Below are 20,899 nucleotides of genomic sequence, written 5' to 3'. Positions count from 1 at the left end.
CACTTTGTTCTCTCAAACAACTACATCTCCTTCCTCCTTTAACCTTCCTCCTTGTGGTGCAAGACATACTAAGCAACATGTTGACATATTATAAATACAAATAAAAAAACATGTTTCCATTGCATCCTTAAGGGGGCTGTGCCAACTCATCCAGATGATTTGTCCTAATTTGCACAAAAACCTATCGTTCTTGAGCGGTGGCTCCTGCCATAACACACAGCTAAGCCAGGTTTGTAGAATATTGACAATTATAGGCATGTGTGGTTCTCGTTTAATCAATCTGAACCAGATTTATTTGCATTTTGCTATTTACCAGCATCCTGTATCCACTCCCCTCCCCGATCTTCAGTCTTAAATATAATTTACTGGTAGTTCACTCATTACCTAGATTCTTTTTTATTTATACAGCACTAGTTTATCATTATTTTATTTTATCCGTATAACTTTGCAACGTTTTTTAGAAGACAATTCTTGGTTTCGGGCTCGCTAGCAGAAATTGAGACTCTTGGTGACTGTGGATCTGGGATAAAAGCAGCTTCAGCCTCCAAGTCTTGACAGCAGACAGGGTGGGTCGACGCTGTGGACAGTTGACGTGACGGACTGTACCCAGAAAGTACCACTTCTTGCCTGTATGTCCCCTTGCAGCTCCCCCTTAGAAGAGGCACACATGGATGCTGCTGGCCTGCATAGGGCTGGCACAGCTTCTGAATGAGCATTTCCTGCTTTTGAATGGCTTTTGTAAATCCATTTTCTTGTTATGCCAATTGAATGCACTTGCTGGCATAAAAAGACAACGTTCTTATTGTATGCAATGCAGCAGTGCACAAGAGCAACACGTGGTTCAGAGAAAAGCATGCTTGGGTCACGATGCTCCTATTTTAAAAGGTCTTCCCAATTTCAGGCTCAGAACTCACATCTTGGCTTTGCAATGCAACGTTTCATCACTGCTGATTAATGATCTCTGCTGACCCAATGATGGTGCAACAGTTGACTATGTTCAAGGATTTTAGTTTGTCAGAAGCCTCACTAAAACTTGCCTCTGAGATGCACTATAGAAGGAACTGCATTAACTTTACATTAGGGCTCAGTCACTTAGACTTTCATTTTTAAAGAAACCCTTTGGAGGGTATATAGTTCCCAACACCTGGAGCAAAAGGTCTTTCAGCTAGTTGCAGCTAGTTGCACTTTTCAGGCGTGAGGCTTCTGCGCGTTGAAACAACTTTCGTGGGAAGCAACTTCAAGAAGTACTAATTTACCTTGTTGAGGTCTATATGATTGTGACAAGGGAAGGTGGCTGAGAAAGACTGCAACGTCTCTGCCGGCCGGGAGAGTCTCGTGAGGCATGTCAGTAGGATTACCTTTCCAGCCTCCTAACAGAGCAGTTTTTCAATGCTCGATCCTTTCTTTGTGGAGGTTGCACAGTTTCACTTGTGTGTGCCTGCCAGGACCATGACTGCTTCTTCATAGAGAACAGTTTCAGGTTAGACTACATGGCCAAGTAGGAATTGAATTCCTGGAAAGGCGCTCTTCCCTCACCCAGGCGAAACACAATAGCATCAAGACCTCAACCTTCTATACGTGTAATAAACCTTCTATCAGAACACAAACTAAAGTCTTTCGAGTTGGCAACAACAGTGAAGGGTATATGTTTGCGTTGACCTGAATTCATATTATTCCAGAGTCAGGCATTCGGTCTGGTTGATGGCTAGTTCCTCAGGCTGGGCCACTCCTAGGATCAACGACTCATGGATGCTTTGCTTCGTATACTACCATATGTGTTCTCATGTGCATGTTAAGATTTCCTTTTAAAGTGAAGCGTTTATTGCATTCAGTGCACTCATAGGGTCTCTCCCCTGTGTGCGTTCTTTGGTGCTGGATCAGATGGTGCCTCAGCCTGAAGCTGTTTCCACATATTGCACAGGTATGAGGCCTCTCTTGGCTGCTATTTTCTGCAAGTTGGGGCTTGCTTTGTATGACAACATGAGTTCTCTGGTGTACGACAAGTTCCTGCTTCGTTTTGAAAAATGCCTCACATTCAGGACACGCAAATGGTCGGACAATGATATTTGCATTTTGCTGGCATGTAAGAAGGTTTGCTTTCCAAAGATTTCTGTCAAAATCATTCCGAGTATCAGATGTTTGTATGTTAGAAGCTGCTTGCTGCAACTGAGAATGTTCCGGCCGCATACGACCACTTTCACGTGGGGCCGACTTCTCTCCTTCCAGGTCATGAGGATTTCTTAGCCACAGCGGACTGCTGCTAGGGCCTGGTCCTTTCTCAGAGCTCCTGACCTCCGTCGCTTTAGCTTTCTCAAGCAAAGCCTTGCGCACCAGTGAGTTCTCAGCCCCTGGTACAGAGTACACAGCATTTATATTCCTGCTTCCAATTTCTGCAACTATTGGATAAAAATAAAAACAAAACATTAGAAGTGTACTTGATCTAGTGTGTACAGAACATGTATGTCAGGAATCATATGTACATCTGTGCAAGACAATCAGTCTGAGAGAACACAGTATGTTCCTAAGTTAGCGTATCTGTGCCCCGGTGCATAACATAGCAGTACAGCTTTACAGCTGAGATGATTATGGCTGCAGATTTCATCAGTAGGACACTAAAACCATCACTGAGAAGTGAATGTAAAAGGAAGAAACTGCCTTTTTTAGAGTTTGGCTGGATGTGTCATCCGCCCTTATTCAGAGTGCAAAAGGCTCTTCGCACTCCAAATATCTCCACTGCTTTTTGTCGAATGCATTCAAAGTACTCTATATAAAGTCCAAAGCGTCTTCAGGAGAGTAAAACTGAGACGTTCGCTTTGACTGCTTTCATCCTGTCACACATGGCCACACTGATCTGGAACACAGTCTTTCCTCTATGCAATATTATATTTACTGAAGATAGAATATAAAGGAATGTCCATCCTTGCCCCCCGGTGGCTGATGCTATGCCAGTTTTCAGGATCCCTGGATCTAGCAAACAAACATTTAAAACTGAAATGTGAATTTTTTACATTGTGACTTTCCTGAAAATTCATCATGGTCTTGGGAATGTTGCAACAATGCTGGAGGTCCACCACAGCTGCTGTGGCAGTCCAGGAGGAAACCTCTCCTTCACTAGGGTCACCACTCAACACCACGGAGTGGACACTCATTGTTATTTCCTTGAAGTTTGCAGCACTGTCCTTATAAAAAAAGCAGCAGGATATGATGCATAACTATAGATTAAAATAGTATGTGGAACAACATAAGAAAGGGAATGTGTTGTTAGGTTTATTTCTACCTGTCAATTTGTCACGGAGCCCCTCCTCTGCTGCTTTCTAGCCGTGATATTTCCTGTGTCTGTCAAATGACTGCACCTGAGGGCCTGGTGACAGTAATGCCCACTTTATGTTCAAATTGTGACAGGTTTTCATGATGGTACATCACACACAATGCCACAAGCTCAATTTTATGTCCAACGTTTAGAGTCCAATTGTATCAGAATAAGGAAACCTCACCCACTCAATCGTGCATGCTTCATCGTGGGAAACATCACCCCATTCTGGCTACTTGGGTGGACTCGGCCTCCATAAGAAAGGAGTTCTTAATAAATGGTTATTGGGCAGGTTCAGAAATCCAGAATAATATAATTACCTCAGGAATAAACCCAAAGAAGGAAAATGCTACTTAGCAGTATGCATCTGATCTTGGCATGTAGAGCTGCAGAGTTACACACTGTGCATAGATCGCCACCTGGTGTTGAGCCTGGATGTTTGCAGTTTGTTGTTGTCCTGAAGAGTTTTTTGGACGTCACAAGATAGGTGACTCCTCCTTTGGACCACATTGCACATGGGCATCGGCTCCATCCCCAGATTGTTTTTCGCCATTAGGGAAATGATGGAGCTTTGCAAGAAAAGGAAGGATGCCCATGTAAGCTGTATCTAATTAAGATAATATTGGAACAGATAAAAGGTAACCGGGAAGGCGTGTGGGCGTGTGTAACTCTGCAGCTCTACATGCCAAGAACAGATGCATACTGGTAAATTAATGTAAATAAAACAAAGTGCATGGCCCTAAATCCAAGTAGGCCGGATAAAGGGTGCTTAACATTAGATGGTCAGGATCTGGAACTAGTGGACCACTTTTCCTATTTAGGGGTTGAGATAGACTCGAAATTTACTTGGAAACCCCAAATTCAGAAAAGTAAGGTGATTTTTGCCCAAAACATCGCACCCATTATTACTAAACTCAACGCAAGCACAAGTAAGGCGGTGACACCTGTTATGGAACTTGCCAACCTGCAGCTCTTTACGGGGCTGAGATCTGGGGGCCTTCGGCAAAGGATACCTTTTTGACAATGGATAATAAATTCATGCGAAGTACTGTAAGGGTCCCTACAAGCACACCTTTAGTGCCTCTCCAATTGGATCTGAACTTTAAGAGGACAGATCATTATACCACCCTCAGGCCTTTAATGTTCTGGGTAAGATTGTGGCTGACACCAGAATTGGATGACTACAGGAAAGGGTTACAAGAAATAATGGGCCTAGACTCGCTGAACTCTATTCCCTGGCTTAAACACATTAAATTATGGTTCTCCATCTTAGGTCTCCCACAGTTATGGGAGCACCCAGAAAGGCTACCGCATAACACAAAAACGTTGGTGAAAAAAGTCTTTTGGTCTTTTATAAACAACCAATTAGTCAATGGGAATAGATGTGGGACTCTTGTGAATAATTTTGTATCTTTCAAGGATGAGCCCCTCTTTGAGATTTTCCTCGACGAAGTTGAGCCCCCCCTTGCAAAGACCTTATTTCTGAAGTTCAGGTATGGAAACCTTATGACCAATCACTTAAAGGGATATTGGTCAAGGAAAAATAAAGATGAAACCCATATTGCAAGTGGGAATTGCTTAATGTGCGAGGGGAATTACAAAGAGGATGAGGTTCATATATTTTTCTTCTGTCGAGCATACTCTAAAGCCAGGAAAAAATGGATCAAACCCTTGTGTAACATTTTGGGAATTAGATCATGTCATCTGGCATATAGATTGATTAAGTCCGATACTTCCCAGATCATTGTTTTTAGTGTCAGCAGATTCCTTCATTGTGTTTATATTGCCAGAAGCAAAAAAGGTTTAAAAATGTGATCAGAAATGCATTACCACTTTTTAGTACGATGTAACGGTGGTATACCCAACCATGCAGGCATTTGTTTTTATTCATTGTCTCAAATTTTTAACGATTGTACATTGCAAAAATTGTATGTTTTCTTTTTTTTTTAACATGTATGTATTTGTGCAATCTTTTATGGCAAACTGCCGAAACAAAGAAAGAAAGAAAGAAAGAAAGTAGCATTTTCCGTTCGAGGCATATGAACTGCAGATTACACACTGTGCATAGATTATATAGCAGTACCCACTCTTAGCGGCGACCACCCCTATCTGTTGCAGTAGTTTGAAATAATGTTTTGAGAACAGCCTGGCCCACACTAGCTTGTTGTTTGGTTTGCACATCTACACAATAGTGTTTTGTGAATGTGTGCGGTGTAGACCATGTAGCTGCTTTGTAGATGTCATCTAGGGGAATGTTCCCTAAAAATGCCATTGAAGCCCCCATTTTCCTTGTAGAGTGGGCTTTAGGAGGAACAGATAACGTTTGTTTAGCTTTCTGGCAGCAAATCTGTATGCATTTGACAATCCATCTAGCTATCCCAGATTTTGATATGGGATTACCCCTATGTGGTGGTGAGAAAGACACAAAAAGTTGTTTGGTCTTACGAAAGGGTTGTGTTCCCTCGATGTAGTATAGCAATGCTCTTTTGACATCTAGGGTATGAAGAGCTCTTTCTGCTACTGTCTGTGGCTGCGAGAAGAAAATGGGCAGTTCCACAGATCGATTGAGGTGAAAGGGAGAAATTACTTTGGGCAGGAATTTCGGATTAGTGTGGAGAACGACCTTATTATGATGCATTTGCAAGAAAGGTTCTTGAATGGTTAGTGCTTCTAGTTCACTAACTCTCCGCAGAGAAGTAATAGCTACTAGGAACGCAACCTTCCATGTTAAAAATTGTAGTTCACATATATGTAAGGGTTCGAAGGGAGGTCCCATTAGCCGTGTGAGAACAATGTTTAAATTCCACACAGGTGAAGGTGGTACTCTGGGAGGAATTATTCTCTTAAGACCTTCCATAAAGGCTTTAATAGCAGGCACTCTGAACAGAGATAGATGCTGTCTGTTTTGCAGACATGCTGCTATTGCAGCAAGGTGCATTCTAATAGACGTGTAGGCTAAGTTTCATCTTTGGAGGTGCAGTAAGTATCCTATGATGTGTTGAATAGACACATCTAGGGGATTAATATTGTTGGTGTGACAATATATTACAAAGCGTTTCCACTTAGCTGCATAACATGCTCTATGGATGGACGTCTAGCCTCTTATGACGTTCATGTAGTCTGGAGGAAGGTTAAGATATCCAAATTCTAGGATTTCAGGAGCCAGATCGCAAGGTTGAGCTGAGCTGGGTCCGGGTGCCTGATCTCTCCACGGTTCTGTGTTAAAAGGTGTGGAGACAGTATAATTTTTGGTGCGGTACTACAGACCGTTGTAACAGTGTGGTGTACCACGGCTGTCTGGCCTACTTTGGAGCAACTAGGATGAGGGTCAGAGAATGCTGCTGGAGTTTGCGTACTACTAGTGGCATGAGTGGTAGAGGTGGAAAAGCGTACGCAAATCTGTTTGAATAGTTCATCCATATCACATTGCCTTTGGACAGTGGGTGTGGATATCTGGCGGCGAAGCTTGGGCATTTGGCGTTTTCGTGGGTGGCAAAGAGGTCTATCTAAGGTTGTCCCCACATCTGAAAGAATGGTTGAAGAACTTGCGTGTGAAGTTCCCACTCGTGGGTCTGTTGTGTCTCACGACTTAACAGATCTGCCATGGTATTTTGTACTCCTGGAACATGCTGGGCTAGAAGGAATATGTTTTGAGGAATAGCCCACAACCACATTACTGGTGCTAGTTGAGAGAGTTGCAGGGAGTGTATTCCACCCTGTTTCTGTATGTAATACATGGCTGTCATGTTGTCCGTGCGACTAACAGAGCTTTGTTTGATTCTTGCTTTTGGAAAGCTTTCAGTGCTAGGAATATAGCAAATAACTCCAGGTGGTTGATGAGGAGTAGCTTTTGTTGCGGTGTCCACCTGCCTTGCATGGTGTATTGCAGTAGGTGGGCTCCCCAGCCGGAGAGTGATGCGTCCGCTGTCAAGACTATTTGAGGAACCGGCTCTAGGAACGGTCGCCCTTTGGAAAGGTTTTTGGTGTTCCACCAATGCAGAGAGCGATGAGTCCGACCGTCTACCAACACTAGGTCTGTTAATTGACCTTGAACCTGGTTCCATTGGCGTGCTAGGCACTCTTGTAGCGGACGCATTTGAAGTCTTGCATGGGGCTATGAAAATGCAAGAAGCCATCATCCCTATGAGCTGCATCAACACTCGTGCTGGAAGTGAGTGTTGTGGCTGAAACTTTGTTAGAAGAGCTTGCATGCTGGCTATCCTTACTGAAGTTGGATAAGCTCGCGCTGTTGAGGTGTTTATTGTGGCGCCGAGGTACTTTTGTACTTTGGATGGTTTCAGATGAGACTTGGTGTGGTTTATTGTGAACCCAAGCTGTGGAGCAGTTGGATGGTGGCATGGGTGTGTTCCACACACTGGTTGTATGAGCTGGCTTTTATGAGCAAGTCGTCGAGGTACGGGAAGACATGGATGTGTTGTCTTCGTAAATGTGCCGCCACTACTGCTAGGCACTTGGTGAATACCCTTGGTGCTGTTGTGACTTCGAATGGGAGTACTTTAAATTGATAGTGCTGCCCCAATATTCTTCCTGTGAGCCTTGTGAAAGGGAATGTGGAAGTATGCGTCCTTGAGATCTAGAGTAGCAAGGAAGTCGTTTTGTAACAGGAGAGGAAGGACTTGTTGAAGTGTGACCATGTGAAAATGGTCTGACTGTATGTATATGTTTAGCGGTCTGAAGTCTGGAATAGGCCTTAGAGAGCCGTCCTTCTTTGGGATAAGAAAGTATAGTGAGTAAACTCCCTTGTTTTGTTTGTGCAGAGGAACTGGTTCTATTGCACTTTTTTCTAGCAAGGATAGTACTTCTTGCTTTAGCAGTGATAGATGCTCTTGTAACATCGGACGCTGTTTGGGTGGTATGTTTAGGGGGATAGATGTTAGTTCTAGACAGTAACCTGATTGATAATTTCACCTGATGTTTGTGAATTAGCACGTTTACATGCCTTAGATAATACTAAAGAATCTAGTGGTGCTGGACCTCTAAAGTAAACTGGATCTGTAGGGGCAGCTTTGTATTATTTCTCAATGCGAGGGTTAAGGACCCAAGCCCTGACAGGATCTTTAAATACCTCTGTTGCGTGCTTAATGACCCCTTTAAGCATTGGCAAATTGGCAGTGGACCTTTGTGTAGTATCAAAAGTGTCTAATAAGAAATCTTCCTCCACAGCATCAGTGTGCAAGTCAACCCCATGGTACTGGGAAGCTCCCTGGATTAGTAGGTTAAAACCTATAGTGTCCTCTGGTGGGGAAGCCCTGGAAGGAGATACATCGTCTAGAGAGACGTAAGGCACATCAGGGGTGTTATAATCTTGCCATGGATTATGTGACTGACGGGGACTATTGGTCCCTACTGGGTCATGTGCACCCCCACCTGTGTCATCAGAGTCTGTATGCACATCATCATCTGGATTAGTGGATGGTGCAGGCGAATGATGTGGTGGAGGAGGTGTAGGAGGAGGAACAGTTTGGGGAGGTGGTGGAGAAGGGACCCTTAATGGAGAGGTTGCAATGTCTCTCTTCTTTGGAGGAGGAGGAGTTGCAGGCGCCTCTAGTGGTCTCTTCTTGGAGCTTAGAGCTAGTTGGCCAGTCTTAGGATCCTTTACAGGAGTCTTTTGAGTAGGATCTGGTGTAAAAAGCTCTTCCTTGTAGGGCAGATCCTCCGGTGTCGAAGTTCTCGGTTCCGGAGGTTTTTTCGGCACCGACTCGGTAGCTGATCCAGGGTCTTTTGGCTTGGAATTATGACCTTTCGAAATGTCTTTTACCGGAACGTGTTTTTTTGGTTCCGGGTGTTTTTTTGGCTCCGAAGATTGTGAGTCAGGACCTTTAGGTGTTTTTTTACTCGGCTCTGAGTGCGGTTTTGGCATTGATGAGCCGGTGCGAGTCTTTGGTGCCGAGTGCTGGGGTGTCGGAGCAGCAGTTGGCGTGGCTGAGGAAGAAGGCTTCTTCTTCGGTGTCGGTATGGGATCAGCACCGGGAATAGGCTGACTAGAGCCCGAGCCGCCTGAAGGCTTAGTAGACTTCTTTGCGGGCCCAAAGGCAGGGCGTGGAAAGCAGTCTCTCGGTGTGCACACGGACCCGAAGGTGAGGGTGTGACCGAAGCATTTTTTGAGGGTGTCGAGGAAGGGTTGGGGTCGACGTTCTTACTTATGACCCGTTGAGCTGGAGTGATGTCCTCGACGTCTGAGTCTTCAGCATCCGAGGAGCTGGCACTTCCTTCGGCCTGCTGGTGTTCTGGCACGTCGACGCCCTCTACAAAGATGTCGTCGGGGATCGCAGCTGACGAGCGTGCCATGGTTCTTCGAGCTTGTCGGTACCGAATTGTTTTCTTGGAGCGGAAAGAGGCACAAGCGGAACAATTTTTGGCCTCGTGCTCCGGTGAGAGGCAAAGGTTGCACACCTCATGTAGATCTGTGTGGGGGACTTCAACCCATATTGAGGACACTTCTTGAATGGCGTCCTTTCCATGAGCCAGAGAGTAAGGCCCAGGTAGGCCCGAAGGGCTTCGTCGTCGACCGGAATTGAAGACTTCGAAGTGGTGAAGAATCGCGACGATGGGAAGCGCGATCGAAACAATACCGTCGAACTGGCTGAAGAAAGCATGCTGAAGGAAATCCGGTTCCAAACCGGAGCGCAGGAAACGCATCGGAGCCCGATGGCGGGAAAAAAACAATCTGAGGATGGAGCCGATGCCCATGCGCAATGTGGTTCAAAGGAGGAGTCACCTATCTCGTGACTTCCAAAGAACTTTTCAGGACAAAAACAAACTGCAAACATCCGGGCCTAACACTGGGTGGCAATCTATGCACAGTGTGTAATCTGCAGCTCATATGCCTTGAACATTTCTTTATCGATTGAGTACCCTAGGTAAGATTCAAAGTGAAACCAGGGGTGGTAAACAAGTGCTAATGCTCATACATACTCATCATAAGCCAACATGTTTTGGCCCGCTAGGATTCTTGTTTAAGTAGGAGGCCTACTTCAGAGCTGAGAATGATCCCTACCTAGTTATTGCATATATTCATGCATACAGTGCCTTGCTAGGGTGTAGCTTTCATACCCCGCTAAGTGAAAAGATTATGATTCACACAACTCTGTAAAAGGGCTATCATGTCATTGTGTTCGTAACAAGAGTGGCACCCTGTGTAGTCAGAAGCTCGTCAAGTAATAGAGCCTATTGATACCCTTCGTCCGCCATAATCCGTCAGTTTATGAGAACCGTTGCCTTTGTAAATTATTTTCTTCCAGATTAATTGTATTTGAAGGTATCTCATGTGGATATCCTGAAAGTCTGGCATGGATCCTGCCTTTGTAGGAGTGCATTTGACACCCTTGTCTTTGGGCATCACTCATGGATCATTCAATTTGCCTCTTTAGCCTTTCGCTCCCCAACCCGCAGGGTTTCTTAATCAATGAAGGAGAACAAAGCAAAAGGCGTCCATATATAGAGACCGCACAAACCCCAGCTCCTTCATCTTCCCCATTGTCATCCCGCCAACGCTTTCATCTACCTGCTGCTTTCTGCTGAGGCTCAGGCTCCTTACGGCTTTGTGTTTCTTCTGCTTTGTCTTCCTCAGTCTTAACTAATGTACTGCCTGGTTCACCTGAACAAAGAAGATGCAAATTATTCGTGAAAAGTGAAGTGATACCCGACAGAATACAAGAAGCACTGATTCCAGTCCTTATTAAACATCAATGAATTGGTTACTTGAAGACTAAAGACTTGCCTTGAAACCTCAGTTTCTTTACAGCGCATGCAGGCTCGCATAAAAGGAAATTCCAGGTGGAAAAATTACATTTGTGCTCACTCTGAAAAGGGAAAGGTGAGGGTCGGGGGGCTCATATGCTTAAAGTAAGTCAATGAGGGAGTTATAATTAGCCTTAGATATCCGCTTGTACTTTAAACAAATATCCCATTTTCCCTAAAGAAAGGTCGGAATTCAGTAAAGGGTCGCAGGGTTTGCAACAAAAAATTGCAGTTGTCGAATGTACTAAATCCATTTAGGGAATCCGTAACATGTTACTGAATCACAAATCATTAACCCCTTCCATGCTCATGACGAGCTCAGCTCGTCATGAGGCACACTGGAGCTGTGCTAATGACGAGCTGACCTTGTCATGAACAATGGGATTATCAATCAATCAGCACAGGAGGGGAAAAGTCATAGCAGCCAAGGTGTTAAATGGGTTTAGGAAATCAAGAGGAATCGCTATTTGCAAGGGACGTTTTGGGAGTCTCTTCCAAACAGTGACTCATTATAGTATGCATCAATGCGGTCACAAAACATTCATATTTTACTGACACGGGAGGGGGTAACCCATTTGCAAACTGGAAGGGGTCTCTACGGGATCCTTTGCCCTTCGTTAATGGACAAAATCTTTTTTCAGGTCCACTCCCTTCTCTCCAAAAATTGTTTCACAACTTTTCATTTTTTTGTAAATTCATCCCAAAATGGGATGCATTTAAAACAAGCATTTGCAATGCAAATTGGTCTTGCATTTGTGAGATTTAGATTTACTGGCGCTGTAAATGACAATGTCTTTTACCTGTGTGAATTTGGTTTGTAGTGGGAGGAAACAAAAAAAAGGAGGGACAAAGAGGAAGGATTGCCTCTAGCAAGCAAGGATTTTGAAAGGACACTGACATAGACAAACAGAGCTCGCAATCATTTGTAATGGCAACAGTTTGACAGTTAGTAGGAACATATTCGTAATCAAGAAATCTTGTGATGATGCGCCAAGACACAAAGGGGACCAAACTTCTGTCAAAGAGAGGCCCGACTGCATTTCCACAGTAGGGGACCTTTGGGATAAGGACACGGTAATACTGTTTCCACAGCTCCAGCAGCAATATGGCCTTAGACCCACTGAAACATTTAGGTACGTACAAATTAGACACGCACTGCTCCGGGCGATTCCAGCGGGCACGGACATACCGGAATCCTCACCACTGGAGGATAGACTACTGACAGAATTTATGCAACAAAGCGCGACCTCACTCACATACAAAAAACTGGTCAACAACTTGGAGGACCCTACACTGAAACTCAAAGAAAAATGGGAGGGTGAGATAGGTGAGGCGGATGAATCGGAATGGAATGAGGCATTAGCCTCCCCGAGAGAGGTGGGCATTTCGGCAAAGTTCAGACTGGTGCAACTGAAAATTTTACACCGCATCTACTACACTAGAACGCTGCTCCACAAAATACGTAGAGCACCACACCCCTTTTGCTTGAGGGGCTGCGGGGAGGAGGGAACACTATTTCATACAGTATGGGACTGCCCACAGATACAGGAATTCTGGAGGCAAATAATGCGTACAATCTCCCAAGCACTTAAGATTTCCGTTTTGCCAGAGCCACGCAAATGCCTCTTGAACATCTGGGATCCCAACGACCTAGATAGATATGGATTAATTTGGGCTACACTGGCCATGACAGTGGCTAAGCGAGATATTGCGCAGAAGTGGGGGGCTCCAGAACTGCCCACTGCGAGCAGATGGGCTAAAAACATGGATATACTGATGGTTACGGAAAGGGCGGTATATGTCCTTCGAACTTCCCCCCGCAAATGGAACAAGGTGTGGGCAGCATGGAATGTCTACAGGGGAGAGATATGTGAACCTTTGCCGGAAGGAGACGAGCTGGACTCCGAGGGGGAAGATGAGTAACGGATGGGGCCGAGGATAGTTGCCTGAACAGACCAACTGCAGTGACGTTCTGAAACAACTTAATTGAGTGGTAGCAAAGGGGCATGGAGGCTTGCTGATGGGGGGAGTTGTGTGGAAGCATACTTGAAAGTGATGACTCATGTTTGGGGGGGGTGGGTTTCTTAGAATTTGTAAGATGGGGACTCATGTTAGGCAACACACAACGGGAGAAACTTTGGTAAACTCCGATGACTGATATCTGGACATATGAGAGCGATTACATAAGTTTTAGCATGGGTAGGTTACGTCACGAATGGAGATTATGTAATACAAACTGTAAATTACAGTGAGATGAATATGCGAAAGCAAGACTAAATGCTTGATTGTGTCATAATAAATGCTTAATATGCCTTCATGTTAATAAAGATTTAAAAAAAAAAATATATATATAAAAAAAAAAAAAGAGAGAGGCCCGACTGAGATAAAAAGGTTTAAAGGTTTAGTGCTCCTACTGTGGGCACGGAGAAGGGTCCTGCATCACAGAACGAGGGCCATGGGACGTTATCTAGGTAACTTGAACCCGAAAGAGCCTCAGGGTTACAAAATAGTCTGCAACCTCATCCCTGTAAAACTGAAAAACTATGTGTCATGAACAGTGTTGTGAAATTTCTGATAATTTCAGTGTGGCAACGGTCAAGTATAGTGTTGGTTTTGGGAAAGAATTTTACCTGCATCTTCCATATAAATAGTTGTGGACCCTTTAAGACAATGGCATACGGATTCACCCACCCACCACTCTTTCGCCCTGTTGAGAAAACTGGCAACAAAAATAGGCTCCCATGGATGTGCTTGCAGTAACGACAACAGCATTAGGGATTGGGTTGTTTGGCATTAGACATAAGCCGCATGATCGCAGTTTTTAGCAGCATTTGGGCAAAAACTACTAGGAATTGGTGGCTATTATTCCAGATGGCTCCCATGATTGCAGTGCTCACCGCACACCTGTGTCATACATCACTGCTTCCCATGATTGCAGTGCTCACTGCACACCTGTGCCATACATCACTGCTTCCCATGATTGCAGTGCTCACTGCACACCTGTGTCATATACTAGTGACCTCAACAGTGGTCTCACAGAGAACCACAACCCCTAGGACATCAGGCAGGATCATGCGCCCCATAAGAGGCAGAGCTTCTCAATGCACATGCCAGGTCACAGGCCCTTCACATGTGTGTCCCTCAGCTTCTCCAATGCCATGCCAAGGTCTTGAATGATGGGGGATGCCCCCTCACACAGGGTTTGGCCCTCTCCTGGCTCCAAACATCTCTGAGGTGGCCTGAACTACAAAAATACCAGTATGCATACAACTAATTTCAAAGTTCTCCTACGCTGGTCAAAAATATTTCAGACATTATTCCGCTATCAGCATGAGCAAAGTCTGCCCAGTTTAATGAGCACAAGTTAAGCTACCATGAAATGAAACAAGTGTCTCTGACAGGTGCCTGAAGCAGTGTTCAGCGTCACTCCATGCCTGTCCCAAAGTCTGGGACCAGGGCTGCCTTCAGCATCCTTCATTGTGTCTGTCTGGCATCCGACAGCAGGACCAACAGAGCAGAGATGGCTTACTTCGCTGTGTTGAGAAAGCTGCCAACAAAAATATGCTCCCTCGGATGTGCCAGCAGTGACGAAACCATCATTAAGAATTGGGCTGTTTGGCATAAGCATCATGATCGCAGTTTTTAGTAAACTTTGGGCACAAAACTATCAGGAGCTGGTGGTTATTATTCCAGATTGTGCCGGATTACATACAAATGAGGGTCTTTGAATGATGGTAATTGCATACCTTTGAAATGCGAGATGGACACAATCTAGACGGACTTGGGTAGAGGATGTGGCTGAACGGCCCTGGTTGTTGACTTTGTATCTGGGGATCGTGATTTGAGTCTCGGCGACGGCTCAACATCCCTACCAAAAAAATCAATGTGTGCCTGTGTAATGTAACTAGAGCTCATATAAAGTGCTCCAATACATTTGGGTCGAGTTCGCGCTATATAGAAACTGTAAAAAAACAAAAAACACCCAAAAAGGGAGAGGGACAATGCGGACCTGTGTACAGTGGGCTGAGTGAAGCAAGGCTTTAACGGATCCCAGTGGGACTGGCATCCCTGACGCTGATGTGAGTGAACCAGAGTAGAGGGATAAGAAGTGTAACTAGTGTTTGGAGAAGCTGTTGTTCCATCCACTAAGTAATTAGTTGTCAGGCAATATATAACAGGTGAGCCATGCTGTTATACGACTTGCACAGCACTAGGAAGCCGTTCACTACGTGTCATACCATAATTACTGTACTCAATAGCCCTTCATTGGGAGAAGGGAAGGTACCTAGATTCACTCGCAGATCTAGTCGAGGTCAACGTTTTAGTAGATGTTCAAGGTCGCCGCCCCTATGATCTTCCAGACAACCCCTGTACTTTGATCTACCTGACCACTGACTTGCTGACAACAGGTAAGTACTCAGTACTTATTTATGCTAATTTTATTGGCTGCTTATCACGGATTATTTTCATGTTGTACTCTCAAGGGTTCCATGCAGATTTCTTCAAAAATAGATCAATGGAGGACGTTCTTAACTATCACTACAGAGAAGACGTGTGTGTACGTGCGTATGTGTGTGTGTGTGTATGCACGCGCCTGTCCCTTTGCCTGTGTCCCTGGCAATGTTATATTTTGACGTATATCATTTTTTGCAACCACGGATTTCTGAGGCGCACCTGCATTTAAAGAAGGAACAGTTAACAGGAGTGTGTTTATGTAGAGAAGATTGGACCGATATATGGAGAATCCTGTCTTTGCATGGTAAAATACAGTAGTGGAACGGGGACAGCGTGTTCTGCAATAAAGCACAGATCCACTGAGCCTTATTTTGGTTATTCAAATTCCAGGCTCCGATCTCATTATGCGCACATTTCTCGCTGTTGGTTAATTGGATTTCCTCCATAACCTCATCAAGGTTCTGCATTTCAGTTCAAGCAAAGGACAGGCACCCTGTGCTGCTTGGCCTCAGCTCAGACATCCGCTGCTTCCTGATGGCCTCCAGCTCGTCCTCTAGTCTCACTACGGAAGGGAGGCTGTTTGTACTTGTGCAGCACTCCTGCCCTAACAACGCTACAAAAGCTGCAGCGCAGCACCGCCACGCCTGATCAGATCAAACCTGCCCCTAAACACGCAATCCTTCAAAAAGCATTGGCAAAGCCAGTAGGTCTCTGCCATACGAGAGCTATGGGTAATGTCAATGTATTTTATCCATGTTGTATAGCAGCACATCTGCTGTTCAGCACGGTTGAAAGTCATGGAAAAAGCACTGGCTTTTTTTCAGGCGGGCGGGCGGGATAAGGAAAACAACATGTGGGGCAGGGTGCTGAGCAGATGGGAAAAAAGTTGTTTTGTTTGAAGGCGGGAATTTTACATTCAGCGTGTAAGAGACAATATTCGCTTTTTATGACCACCAGTGTGAGAAGTTGGCCTGATATATAATGTTTCCAATTCTGGAACCACTGTGTATCAGTCCAAACAACCCTTATGGTGTCTGGTTGTAAGTCAACCTTATTAGACAAGCTATCCTAGGGGTAGCATGGACTAAGCAGCCTAAATGCTTAACTTAAGAGGTCGTGTTAAGCGAGCTGTTTTACCACATATAATCCTGTAATATCAAATGAAAGGACACCACACAAGTATATATTATAAAAATATATGTATTTATTACTAAAGACAATCCCCAGTATTCTTTATGAATAAAGGGGCACAAGCGTTAAATCAAAAGCACAGTATAACATACAAAGTTGCACAATTTTGGATGAGGCCTAGGGGCCACTCAAACCATATACAAAAACAAGCATTGGAAATGCAATAGGTCTCGCAGCATTAGAGTTAGTGCTTTTAGAATTGTTTATGGGTTTTTTTTGTAAATCTTTAGCATTTTTGTTTCCTGTAGCCAATGCTAAAGAATTACAAATAAAAAAAGCCATAAACAATTCTAAAAGCTCTAACTCAAATGCTCCGAGACCTATTGCACTGTGTGAGGGTGAGTGAGGGTGAGTGAGGGTGGGTGAGGATGAGTGAGGGTGAGGATGAGTGAGGGTGAGGATGAGGAGTTGAGGGTGAGGAGTTGAGGGTGAGGATGAGTTGAGGGTGAGGATGAGTGAGGGTGAGGATGAGTGAGGGTGAGGGTGAGGAGTTGAGGGTGAGGATGAGTGAGGGTGAGGATGAGTGAGGGTGAGGATGAGGAGTTGAGGGTGAGGATGAGTGAGGGTGAGGATGAGTGAGGGTGAGGGTGAGGAGTTGAGGGTGAGGATGAGTGAGGGTGAGGATGAGTGAGGGTGAGGGTGAGGAGTTGAGGGTGAGGATGAGTGAGGGTGAGGATGAGTGAGGGTGAGGATGAGTGAGGGTGAGGATGAGTGAGGGTGAGGGTGAGTGAGGGTGAGTGAGGGTGGGTGAGGATGAGTGAGGGTGAGGATGAGGAGTTGAGGGTGAGGATGAGTGAGGGTGAGGATGAGTGAGGGTGAGTGAGGGTGGGTGAGGATGAGTGAGGGTGAGGATGAGGAGTTGAGGGTGAGGATGAGTGAGGGTGAGGATGAGTGAGGGTGAGGAGAGGAGTGGAGGGTGAGGAGTGGAGGGTGAGGAGTGGAGGGTGAGGATGAGTGAGGGTGAGGAGAGGAGTGGAGGGTGAGGAGTGGAGGGTGAGGAGTGGAGGGTGAGGAGTGGAGGGTGAGGAGTGGAGGGTGAGGATGAGTGAGGGTGAGGAGAGGAGTGGAGGGTGAGGAGTGGAGGGTGAGGAGTGGAGGGTGAGGAGTGGAGGGTGAGGAGTGGAGGGTGAGGATGGATTCGCCATTGGTGTGACGGTCAAGAAGGGTTGCCCTAAATTCAATCAAGAAATTGTACTTGCATACCTCAGATGTGCCAGGGCGCAGGTAGCCTGAAGTACACGCAGCCGCCAGGGCCTAGTAACACCACACACGCAGGAGATATAAACACAGAAACAGACGGATTCGGGAAGGGCTTGTGCTGACACCAGTCACGCAGGGGCACTTCCAGGGCTAGAAGATTGCGAGCGTCAGTCACAAACACGTGCTTACGTTCAAATGCAAAATGCGCACTCACAAATAAAGTATATTGAGACGCCCGCGCATAAGGAGCGCACGCACAGATTGGGGCACAGCCAACATGTACAAGTGCACTTAATGCACACCCAGAACACACCATTCGAGTCAAAAACTGACAAGCACACACAATGTACACGGACGGGGTCTGACAGGCATCTATGCACAGTTCCTCCACAGTGGCACCTACTGATACCTATGTGGAGTAAACGCACGCACTGAAAGAGAAAGCTCAGTTTTATGCAATTTACAAAGAATAGCCTCGTTCAATAGCATAGGGTGACCAGGCGTCGCGGATTTGCCCGGACAGTCCCGGTTTTTCTCCAGCCTTCCCTGCAGATTTCAGGAAATTAAGGTCATGTCCCGGTTTTTAGAGACGGTCGGCTGAACTAACAGTGGGAGGTACCTTTTAATGTTTTGCAAAGCATGGATAGTTAGCAGCTGTTATAAGAAAGCAATCTAATTAACAGGCAAGCTGCTGTGTTTATGGCTTTTTATGAATGTTCTTACTGTCTCTTCTGTAATTCTCTGCTGAGGAGCGCTGTCATCGGTGCGCTGGGTTGAATTACAATACTATTACGAATGGTTGTTCTTCTTTAAGGCACTTGTAGCGTACGATACACTCCGGGCGGTGTCAGGGTGCTAGTCCGGGCTTTGCCTTGCTTTGCTCCGTTCTTCTGTCATGTACCAGTTTGTCCGACATGGAGTATGTTTATTTAGGCATTAATACATAGTGCGAGTTGTTTATAAGTTTATGCATGTATGCATTTTTATATAGCGCGGACATTAGCCAAAGGTTCCAAAGCGCTTTACAGAAGACATACATATTACATATTCCTAAAATGTTCCTACATATAAATAAAGTAAAGACAGTAGAGTGTGGTATAAATTGCAGCAGTCATAATATTTGTAGAATGTACCATGTACCTGGATGCAGGGGCTATATGTGTAACACAGAGATCAATAGTTCCACAGCCATTAAACACAGGACGTGTTCAGCCGGTTGGGGATGCTCTACAGCCATTAAACACAGGACGGGTCAGCAAGTTGGGGATGCGCAATATTATATTTGAATGAATGAATAAATGAGATTGCTTGTATTACCCACGCTAACAGCAATAGATACCTTGGCATACATTTACAATTCCAAAGGTCACTAAGAAAGAGGAGAAGCTACTATTAAAAGGAAAGAATCGTACAAAACAATTACAGCTCAAACAGAAGATGAATGAGCGCGTTTTACAGAAAGATAAAGCGGGTCCTTTAAACCTCGCAGCTCCCCTCGAGATTTCACACGGGTTTGTGAAGATTAGGCCATGGGGAGAGAATGTGACATCAGTCTGGGCTAACCACTTCTGAGCGGGGGAACCAGGTTCTAATCTTGGGGTTGGCTCGACATCCAGTGATCCTGGGGAAATCGCATCATTATCCGTACCTACAAAAACCAAATTTGTCCTTGTGCAATGTAACGGGTACCATGTTAACCGTTCCAATCAATAGCTTAGAGTTGAATTTGCGCTATATCAAAACTGCAAAAAAAAAAAACCTGCAAAATACAAGTGTGCAAGATAGGATCCTTCGGTTTGCTGAGCAGCTGAACTGCAGTATAGTCCGGAAAACGGGAACGCTTCAAGACTTGTATGTTAGTTTGTTGCGTTAGGGCCCGGACAGAGTAAGTCACGTCAGTCTCATGTCTCCATGGGGCTTGAGGGGCTGTGGGGAAGGTAGTCTCATGACTGACATCTCAATGGAGGTTCTGGCCTGGAGCATAAACAGTCACGGGTCAGGTTGGTGTCTCTATGAGGCTTAATGGACTGGGGCAGAGGCTCTGCCGCAGAGCCAGTCACATTTCTTGATGCTGAAGGGCTGCATGTAGTTAAGTATACTGCCGGATGTAAATTGCTACAATAACTCCTCAAGTGTATTAAGTGTCACATAAACGTTGCTGAGCACCGCGCTGAGAGTAAAAGTGTGTTTGAAGGCAAGCCTCGATGTCCATGACAAAAGAAAGGCGCGCTGCCATACTTGAAGAAGGTGGGCCTCTTCCAGCAGAGAATGGACCCCGGGGCGGGCCAAGTACGCCTCTCATAAAAGAAATGGCGGGGATGGTGGAGAGTCAACCGCACAGCATTTTTATATAGCGCGGACATTAGCCAAAGGTTCCAAAGCGCTTTACAGAAGACATACATATTACATATTCCTAAAATGTTCCTACATATAAATAAAGTAAAGACAGTAGAGTGTGGTATAAATTGCAGCAGTCATAATATTTGTAGAACAGGACGAGGACTGGCGCCAAATTTAAGACATGAGGTAGAGAGGGGCGCCTCGAAGCATGATCAGTGTAAAGACTAATCCAACGAGGTAACATCCTAAAAGAGACGCCAGGGCCGCGAGGGCAGAGACCAGTTTAGGCACACCGTGTGTGTGCGCCCTTCTCTTCTGACAGTCACTTTAATTAAACCAATACACTGCAAATTAAATTAAATATAACTCGCATTCAATCAAGGTTCATTTAACAAATGCGTCACGCGTTGGGCAGCAGCCTCAGCATTAAGCCGGAATCAAAGTGACAACAAGCTCTCGGCATTGCGTGGCGGGAGGGGGCGGGGGGAACGTCGAGGGCAGGCAGGATGACTCAGGGGAGGGGGCGGAGCGGGGCAGAGCGGCATGTGGGTGTGAACAAGCCGGGCCTTTGAAGTGAAGCTAAGCTTCACTTCAAAGGTGTCGGAGGAATGCGGGCGGCTGTGCACGCGCTTTTAAGCTCAA

The 20,899-nt window shown here is 45.3% G+C and overlaps 1 protein-coding gene across 1 annotated transcript in view; it reads right to left on the bottom strand.

The window, feature by feature from the left end:
• Positions 1 to 264: 264 nt before the first annotated feature.
• The window catches only part of LOC144770910 (uncharacterized), a 135,796-nt gene continuing 115,161 nt past the window's right edge, over positions 265 to 20,899 (bottom strand). The window contains exons 7-8 of the mRNA XM_078655709.1: positions 10,836 to 10,928; positions 265 to 2,396 (exon numbers count right to left, since the gene is read on the bottom strand). Coding sequence (XP_078511835.1) covers positions 1,744 to 2,396; positions 10,836 to 10,928 — 746 coding nt within the window. The 3' untranslated portion in view covers positions 265 to 1,743. The remainder of the gene's footprint in view (positions 2,397 to 10,835; positions 10,929 to 20,899) is intronic.

The sequence above is a fragment of the Lissotriton helveticus genome, chromosome 7 (assembly GCF_964261635.1).
Source record: "Lissotriton helveticus chromosome 7, aLisHel1.1, whole genome shotgun sequence".
Lineage (NCBI taxonomy): Eukaryota > Metazoa > Chordata > Amphibia > Caudata > Salamandridae > Lissotriton > Lissotriton helveticus.
Note: the sequence above shows the minus strand (reverse complement) of the source record. Positions and strands in the feature narration are given on the sequence as shown.